The sequence below is a fragment of the Gymnoscopelus microlampas genome, assembly GCF_963454915.1.
Source record: "Gymnoscopelus microlampas genome assembly, chromosome: 6".
NCBI classification, from domain to species: Eukaryota; Metazoa; Chordata; class Actinopteri; order Myctophiformes; family Myctophidae; genus Gymnoscopelus; species Gymnoscopelus microlampas.
Genome location: NC_139943.1, coordinates 56,965,307 through 56,975,306, shown reverse-complemented (window position 1 = coordinate 56,975,306; position 10,000 = coordinate 56,965,307). Strand labels below are relative to the sequence as shown.

The window sequence follows — 10,000 nt, the reverse complement described above, 5'->3', positions numbered from 1 at the left end:
AAATACGGCAATTATTGAAAGCAGAGGTTTTGTTAAAATGGTATAAAGACCTGATAAAATCCTGACAAATTGGCATCAAAAAGCCCATTAAATACAATGAATAAAAACACGAGCTAAGCTAAGTCTAAAATACAACAAACAATAAAAAACAGAAAATGGAGATGAGCAGACGGCAGTTTGAAGAACTCCACACCCCAGTGGTGGAAAAAGTACTCACATTTTGTACTAGTAAAAGTAAAGTACTCCGTTACAAGTGAAAGTCCGGAATTCAAAATTTACTTGAGTAAAAGTACAGAAGTATTGGCATCAAAATATACATAAAGTACCAAAAGTAGAAAGTACTCATTCTGCAGAATGTCCTATTTCACAAATTTTCAAATGTATAAAATGTTTAACAATCTTTTGAATCTACAAGCTCACAATTTGATCTACAAGCTCACAATGAGCTTGTAGATCGTCTATTTTCAAATGGCCGAAATTACAGGGCTGAAGTGGTTAATGTATGTTTTGTAATAATAATCAAAATTTACAAAGTAACTAGTAACCCAGGGTTACGTATGTAACCCCGGTTTTATTAGTAGCGTAAGCAAGTGCTTACTATGGGATATCATCGCCCCCTGGCGATCACACAGAGCAAAAACAGGACTCCCGGAACTCCAAATCTATTGGATGGTCTTGTGACGCCAAACTCCGGCGACCGGAGGGGGTATAAAACCCCTTGCGTCATAAGGGCTCGTTCTCTGAAACCTTCCACTCTGCACGCTCAGAAGCACACAGAGGGGGTTCAAAAACGTAAGCACTTGCTTACGCTACTAATGAATGATATTGAGCCCCCCAATATGGTAACCCTCACCCACACGCTTGCCCAAGGCCCAGGGCCTGCCTCCAGCAGGGCCCTGACCCTCAGGCACCCCTGACCTCCCGTTCAGGGCGCGCAGGACTAGCAAGACAAGACCTTGACCGACAAGTCCTGTCCCTGAATCAGTGTAGGATAAAACCCACCAAAGACAGGGAACCAAGGCCTCTTCCTCCCGGACCACGCCTAGCCGGTCCCGGGAGGGCAAGAAGGGACCGCCAGGCAGGAGAAGTAGCATGTCAACCATGCACCCTCCTTTCCTGGGACCATCCCCCGGTTTGTCGCCCTCCGCCGGACGGAAGGAGCAACTGCACTTGTGCATATGGGAACAATTTTTTGTTTACACACAAAACCCCCACCTTACACCACTTACCTAGAGACATTCTGAATAACCCAAAATGAAAGGCTTCTCTACCTGGAATTGAGTCACAGTGATCACAGCATGCATAGGATTCGTCCCTGCGGTGTTTGGGATGTCGCCCCGTTCTTCTTGGGGGACATAACGAACACCGAGGGCTCATGAGTGATGGCAAAGGCCTGGATCCCACCGGGAAACATGACTATGCACAGCACTGGAAAGAATAAGCATTTGTGTTTCTGGCAACAGATTTATTCCAAACACAGGCGGCACATTTCTTACATTCAGTGGGAAAAAGGACACACATGACTTTGAACTGTATTCATTGTCTTTAGCGTCTTTCATAGTCTCTTTGCACTGGTGGACTCGTCCTTGACCCTGTCGAACCTGGCAAGGAAAGCGCCGGTCCTTTTCTTTTAAAGTGCTGTGCGAGAGCTGGTGCTTGCCCGGAAAGGCCGGGAAAAGTGTCATATACCCCTCTTAACCTCCGTGCCGAGTCCTGTTGTCCCAGCGTCGGGGCCTAGGCGAAGGGGTGGGGCGGGGAAACCCTCTTAGTCGAAGCGGCAGGCAAGGCCGTCGTAGTCTCAACTTGGTTGTGAGGGCCATGTTCAGCCTGCCCCCATCAGTGCGGTACCCTAGTTGAGCATAGCGAGCTGTTAGCAGCCCCGCTAGCTCCGCGGTGTCCTCACCGACGGCTAGGTGTACCTGGTCCGCTGATGCTGTCTCCTCTAGGGGCCGGGTTTGCATTTCCGCGAGCCCCGCTCCCCGCGGAATCCTGGAGGAGCGACTCCACGTTCAGTCCCTTGTCTGCCACGTGGCGTGTAGAGGAGCCGGACCTCGAAACTCCGTGATGGGGACACCTGGTTTCGTCGGTTGCTCGAGCCTGCACCTCTCGATGGCTCGCTCGAACACAGCGGCCATGGCCTCTGGTGGTTCCGACGGCTGTTCGGCAACCACCAGGGCCACCGCTGAACCTGGAGCCGGCTCCAATGTAGGCGCAAGGGCGTCTGGTCTGCACTGGCAGCCGCCCGGAACGCACGGTGCAGAGCTGGCTCCGACCTCCGCGGGCTCCCTCGTGGTCTCCTGGGGCTGTTGGAAGGACGTGAGGCCTACCTCATCCTCCTCATCCACCACGACGAGGTTCAAGTCGTCCGTCAAGCGGCCGTCCTACGGGGTGGGGGTGTCCACCCAGGCTGCGATGGACGCGGTGGTGGAGAAGATCCAGGGAACGCCGCCCCGGGGAGGTTTACCGGCCTCAGCAGCGTCCTCGTGGTTCAGGGATGAAGCGGCGGTACTTATTGCCCGATCATGCCTGACCTTGCTGATGGCTCCGCCGGCGCGTGGGGCCGGGCGGAGCGGAGGGCCCATAGCTCCCATGCTGTGGCAGTCCCCCCTGGACGCAAGCTTCCTGGCCTTGGTCGGGGGAGCTTCTGGGCTAGCATCTCCGCTAGTGCTGCCGCTGGCCTCGGCCCTCTGGCCCATGGCCAGCTGCAAGCGCTGGTCCAGCTGGGCCATGGAGAAGGCGAGGCACGGCTCGCAGCCGCAGTCTTGTCCTTGTGCACAGGCGAGCCAGGCATGGCCTGGACCGAGGCAGGAGATGCAATAACGATGACCATCGTCCTCGGCGATCAGCATGCCGCATCTTCGGCACGCGCATCAACGAGGCGCCTCCATCAAGGTCTTCGTCCGTCCCCAACATGAGGCAAACAAACAAAGGCTAGTGTTGGCTTAGCCTTAGCGTCTAGTTAGCTTAGCTTAGCTTAGCTTAGCGTTAGCCTAGCTTAGCTTTAACGCTGGCGCGGTGCCTCGTGGTAAGAAACGGAGATGATAGGAAAGAAACGATGAATCCGAGAACGGGAGAGTTTAAGAACTGAAACTCTAAACGAAATCGCCCTTAGAGTAGCACTGCGGTGCCCTCGCTATGAGTTTTGTTGGATTTCGTCAGTTTCTCCGTAGTTTTAGCTTCCAAGGCTCTGTGTGCTTCGCGTAGCAGAGTGAAAGAAGAGAACGAGCCCTTATGACGCAAGGGGTTTTATACCCCCTCCGGTCGCCGGAGTTTGGCGTCACAAGACCCTCATCCAATAGATTTGGAGTTCCGGGAGTCCTGTTTTTGCTCTGTGTGATCGCCAGGGGGCGATGATATCCCATAGTAAGCACTTGCTTAAAGCTATGCTATAATAACTAAAGTTTTCAAATAATTGTAGTGGAGTGAAAGTACAATATTTGCCTCTGAGCAAGGTTATAGGTTAGCTAACCCTAACCCTAGTGGAGTAGAAGTATGATTACTGACAATTGGAAATACTCCAGTTAAGTAAAATGACCTCAACATTGTACATGAAAATACAAAACAATACTTTAAAGTAGTGATAAAAGCAGATCTACTATTTCACAACACTTCGCATCCTGGAGCGTTGTGAGCTTGTAGATCAGCTATTTTCACTAGTTTGGGTCACGGGGAGACATCGGATTATTCTTTTGTTTGGGAACCTGTGTGTGTGTGTGTGTGTGTGTGTGTGTGTGTGTGTGTGTGTGTGTGTGTGTGTGTGTGTGTGTGTGTGTGTGTGTGTGTGTGCCTGCCTGCCTGCGTGCGTGCGTGCGTGCGTGCGTGCACTTGCATTGTGTGCATATGTATTTGCAGTCCTAATATGCAAAGTGTCATGAGCCAGTGTTCATGGTATATTGACATGTTTCAAAAATACAATATCATGCCGAATACAAGTGAAAGAGATACGGACACAATATGATTGCATGTTGTCTATGGCTTCTAAAGTTACATATCTATATTTTATATATGTTCTCTAATAGAAACAGCACTGGGTATAACCCAGGGTCAGAGACAGCTGTTCCTGGAAATGACCCATGATCACAGACAGCTGTTTGTGGAAATGACCCATGATCACAGACAGCTGTTTGTGGAAATGACCCAGGATCACAGACAGCTGGTCATGAAAATGAGCCACGGTCAGAGACAACTGTTCCTGGAAATGAGCCAGGATCACAAACAGCAGTTCCTGACAATGACCCAGGATCAAAGACAACTGTTCCAGGAAATGACCAAAACAATTATAGAGAAAATCAAGATAGAGAGAGACAAGGAAATAGAGGAGAAAGATCAACTACTGAAGGAAAGACAGAGACAGCTGACAGAAACAGACAACCAACTGAAGGAAAGTAATACATTACTAACAGAAAAAGACAACCAGTTGAGGGAAAGTAATAAACTACTGACCGAAACAGACAAACAGCTGGAACAGAAAGATGAAGAGCTGAAGATGAGGAAGAATGAATTGGATGGTGTCATCACAGAAAACACACAACTTGGTGAGAATTAGATCTTTACAACCATTGTTTCACTAGATGACTTTTCTCTCGATGATTGGCCAAAATGTAGTTTGCTAGTATGCCTTACAAATAATACTAATATTCAGATTCAAATCTGTCACAAATTGTGACAGACACAATAGATCACAATACACAATTACACTTGAAATGAATACACCACCGGTTAATTATAATATTATGGACAAGTAAATACAAATAAACACTTACACTTACACTAATGCAGCAGCATTAATACACAGGACGTGTGATGAAGAAAAACGGCAATGAAGCACGATGCAGTTACTGTGTGTGTGTGTGTGTGTGTGTGTGTGTGTGTGTGTGTGTGTGTGTGTGTGTGTGTGTATATATATATATATATATATATATATATATATATATGTGTGTGTGTGTGTGTGTGTGTGTGTGTGTGTGTGTGTGTTTGTATATATATACACACACACACACACACACACACACACACACACACACACACACACACACACACACACACACACACACACACACACACAATTATACAATTATACCACAAATAATAAAACCAACTCAATCTTATCTTTAAGGTTCTTCCACGACTCAGCAAATTCTGCCAAAGATAAAGATCCAGGAAGCAGAGAAATGTCTGATGTCTGTGAGGAAAGAGTTTGTTCAAAGAGTCTCAGTGCCCATCCTGAATTCTCTAATGGACGAACTTTTCTCTAAGAATGTAATCAATGATGAAGAAATGGAGTCAGTCAGAGTGAAATTAGAAAAGTCAGAAAAAGCACGGGGAATTATTGACATGGTGAGGAAAAAGGGAAACAAGGCAAGTTCAGAAATGATTGACATCCTCCAACAGCTGGACTCTAACCTCAGTGAACACCTGCATGAAAATTACAGCAACTACCAGAAGACAGAAGCCCAGGCCGAAAAGACGATTCAGAAGAACAGTGAAGATAGGAAACGAAAGGAAGAGCAGGAGATGAGGGAAAGGTTTGAGAAGGAGCTTGAGGAATCTCGGAGGGAGAAAGAGGAAACCATCCAAGAGCTTAAGGCAAAGATCAGTGAGCTTAAGTATAAACTGGCTAATCTGAAGAAACAAATGAGGGAGGAGAGAGATGAAGAGAAGAAAAGAGAGCTGGAAGAAGAGCTGAGGCAGATGGAGAGAGAACTGGAGAAGTTTAAAGAGGAGAGAGATAATGAGAAGAGAGAGATGGAGGAGAGACACAGACAGGAAATAGAGGAGATGAGAGAGATCTATAAAGGAGACGCCAGGGCAGAAGCAGAGAGACACCTGATGAAGATAATCCTGCCTGAGATCTTCAGCAACATCACAATCTCAAAGACAAAAATGCAGAGAGAGTTTGAGAGACAACTAGAGGAGAAGAACAGAGAGATGAAAGAGAAGATGCAGAGAGAGTTTGAAAGACAAATGGAGGAGAAGAACAGAGAGATGACAGAGAAAATGCAGAAAGTGTTTGAGAGACAACCGGAAGAAAAGAACAGAGAGATGAAAGAGAAGATGCAGAGAGAGTTTGAGAGACAACTAGAGGAGAAGAACAGAGAGATGAAAGAGAAGATGCAGAGAAAGTTTGAGAGACAACTAGAGGAGAAGAACAGAGAGATGAAAGAGTTAGAGGAAAGACACAAACTTTCACGTTCAGTGTTGAAGGAAGAGATGCTGAACTTACTGGAAAAGCTATAGGAAGAGGAGAGTCATGGTGGATGAGATGTTGTACTAATATGTTCAGAAATTAACTACAATATATCTATTTGGTAACATGAGTATAATGTGTAACATATGCAACTTAAAAAACTAAATGTAATTCATGGGTTTGCTTATTTCACACCTGAGTAAGTCTTTTAATATAGTGGTGTTAATCTATCTGTACAGTTAATCAGCACATAGAATAGCTCTAATTAGCAACGCTCACCTGTACCTTACTTTGCTAAATATTAAATTAAACCCCAGGAATCATGCATTTTTTAAGTTTAAACAATATTTCTCTGAATTCCAAATGTAAATAGCTTCTGTATTGTCTAATTCATGATGATGATGATGATGATGATGATGATTAATCTTTAGGTGTCAAATGAAAACATATGTTTAGTTATAACCGGGGACAACTTGGCAGATTTACAGTAAAATAAAGTGTGATATCCATTGTCTTTCAGGAAGTTGAGATCAGAACTCATAGTAATTAATGATGTAAAGATCACTGGTCACAAGTCACATGACCAGATACACTATGACTTCATAGACACTGATTTCACTTATTCATTTATAACTGCTGTCTGATGCTTAGCAGAAACACACTGGTCTCAAATCAGCATTAAAACACTTCTTTATTCATTAATAACTGCTGTCTGATGCTTAGCAGAAACACACTGGTCTCAGATCAGCATTTAAACACTTCTTTATTCATTTATAACTGCTGTCTGATGCTTAGCAGAAACACACTGGTCTCAGATCAGCATTAAAACACTTATTTATTAATTTATAACTGCTGTCTGATGCTTAGCAGAAACACACTGGTCTCAGATCAGCATTAAAACACTTCTTTATTCATTTATAACTGCTGTCTGATGCTTAGCAGAAACACAATGGTCTCAGATCAGCATTAATACACTTCTTTATTCATTTATAACTGCTGTCTGATGCTTAGCAGAAAGGAGGGAAGCACATTGTAGAGATTTAAAATAATCCATCCATCACTTTAGAGCCATCTGTCATGACTGGATCTGTTTCATGTTGAGAGAATATTGTTTCTGCTTTTCTTTCCCCCCCCTTTTTGTGTGTGTGTGTGTGTGTGTGTGTGTGTGTGTGTGTGTGTGTGTGTGTGTGTGTGTGTGTGTGTGTGTGTGTGTGTGTGTGTGTGTGTGTGTGTGTGTAAATATGACTTTACACACATTAGAATTAGATTATTTTAGTTTGTTCTAAGTAGTTTTTATCTGCTCTGTAAAGCGACTTTGAGTACCTAGAAAAGCGCTATATAAATCGTATATATTATTATTATTATTTTAGAGGAAGAGATCATATTGTAATGTGAAGTTATGTCATATCCCCTGAAAGAGAGGTGGACTCTGTGATTTGGAAAACAAAGGTTTTGCCTATATGTTGTACAGATGATATGAAGATTGATGTAATGTTATTAGTTGACATGCAGTACCTGTCTTTAACATTAAACCACATGGAATATATATTAAACTAGAAAAAGTGTTCCTCGGAGCACAAGTCTCCGCCAGGTCAGGTAGATTATTGTGGCCTCCTAGTGGCGCTATAATAGGCCAATGTGAAAAGGGTGCCATTTCTTCTTAGGCCTTGCACGACAATCGGACACTGCATTCATGATATGAGGCATTTTGTTCCAAAAATGTGGTTTGCTAAATTAGACCTGCTGGTGGCGCTATAACAGGCCAATGTGAAAAAGGTGGCATTTCTTCCTCGGCCTAGTGGGAATGTGCATGCAAAATTTTACGGAAATCGCACACTGCCTTCATGATTTGAGGAATTTTGTTCAAAAGGGACCCATCCTGCAAACTTTGGAAGCCAATGTTAGCCAAGTAGGATGGAATATGAAATATCGGACACATCCATCTTGATCACATGACTATAGAGATACTGTGTACCGATTTGCGTGATTTGTGGACAGAATCTGAAGGAGTAAGAGCAAAAAAATGTGTTTTACAAAACTCAGCCTCCTGGTGGCGCACTAAAAGGCATATGTGAAAAATGCAGGTTTTTCCTTGGCCTCTAGGGAGTGTGCGTGCAAAGTTTGACGCAGACCGGTGCAGTTATAGCTAAAAACGTGAATTGGCCTGTTATAGCGCCACCATGAGGCTGATGTGAACGTTTTCAAGTGGCATTTCTTCCTGGGCCAAGTGGGAATCTCGGTGGAAAATTTCAAAAAATTGCATGCTGTGTGCATGATTTGAGGAATTTTGTTCCAAATGAAGCAATACTGCATATACTTTGGAAGCCAATTTTAGCCAATCAGGATGGAATATGGAAAATCAGACAGATCCGTGTTGATCACATGGCTATAGAGATACTGTGTACCGATTTGCATGTTTTTTGGACAAAATCTGTAGGAGTAATAGCAAAAAATGTGTTTTGCTAAAGTCGGCCTCATGGTGGCGCTATGACAGGCTGATCTGAGAAATGTGGGGCAGAGGTTCTGCTGTGGCATCCAGGGAGTGTGTGTGCACAGTTTCACAGCAACAGGGCCAACGGTGGCGGAGATTAGCTGGTCGCAGACAGGAAGGACGGACACACGGACGGACGGACAGGGGGTAAAACATACTCTCTCGTCATGCCTTTCGGCCTGGCGGAGACACAAATAATATAATTAGCAGACGTAAAATGAAAAGCCAACTAGAAAAAGTGCTCCTCGGAGCACAAGTCTCCGCCAGGTCAGGTAGATTATTGTGGCCTCCTGGTGGCGCTATAATAGACCAATGTGAAAAGGGTGCCATTTCTTCTTAGGCCTTGCACGACAATCGGACACTGCATTCATGATTTGAGGCATTTTGTTCCAAAAATATGGTTTGCTAAATTAGACCTGCTGGTGGCGCTATAACCGGCCAATGTGAATAGGGTGGCATTTCTTCCTCGGCCTAGTGGGAATGTGTGTGCAAAATTTCACGGAAATCGCACACTGCGTTCATGATTTGAGGAATTTCGTTCAAAAGATCGGTGCAGTTATAGCTAAAAACGTGAATTGGCCTGTTATAGCGCCACCATGAGGCTGATGTGAACGTTTTCAAGTGGCATTTCTTCCTGGGCCAAGTGGGAATCTCTGAAAATTTTCACGGAAATCGCATGCTGCGTGCATGATTTGAGGCATTTTGTTCCAAATGAACCAATCCTGCATACTTGGGAAGCCAATTTTAGCCAATCAGGATGGAATATGGAAAATCAGACACATCCGTGTTGATCACATGGCTATAGAGATACTGTGTACCGATTTGCGTGTTTTTTTGACAAAATCTGTAGGAGTAATAGCAAAAAATGTGTTTTCCAAAAGTCGGCCTCATGGTGGCGCTATGACAGGCTGATCTGAAAAATGTGGGGCAGAGGTTCTGCTGTGGCATACAGGGAGTGTGTGTGCACAGTTTCACAGCGACAGGGCCAACGATGGCGGAGATTAGCTGGTCGCAGACAGAAGGACGGACACACACACACACACACACACACACACACACACACACACACACACACACACACACACACACACACACACACACACACACACACACACACACACACACACACACACACACACGGACGGACGGAGGGCAAAACAAACTCTCTCGCCAGGCCGAAAGACAATTATTAGCGTATACAATATGGATGAAGGGGTTAAAATGATTGTGACGCTCCCGTTAACACACTTTGCCGGGGACCCCCCTGGAACACCCTCAAGGACCCCTGGGGGTCCCCGGACTTAAAAGATCACATTGCATTA

The 10,000-nt window shown here is 45.0% G+C and overlaps 1 protein-coding gene across 1 annotated transcript in view; it reads left to right on the top strand.

Moving 5' to 3' along the window:
* The window catches only part of LOC311046516 (uncharacterized protein), a 16,939-nt gene extending 9,631 nt beyond the window's left edge, over positions 1 to 7,308 (top strand). The window contains exons 2-3 of the mRNA XM_084058865.1: positions 4,020 to 4,535; positions 5,117 to 7,308. Of these exons, the coding sequence (XP_083914991.1) occupies positions 4,020 to 4,535; positions 5,117 to 6,237 (1,637 nt within the window). The 3' untranslated portion in view covers positions 6,238 to 7,308. The remainder of the gene's footprint in view (positions 1 to 4,019; positions 4,536 to 5,116) is intronic.
* The last annotated feature ends 2,692 nt before the right edge of the window (positions 7,309 to 10,000 follow it).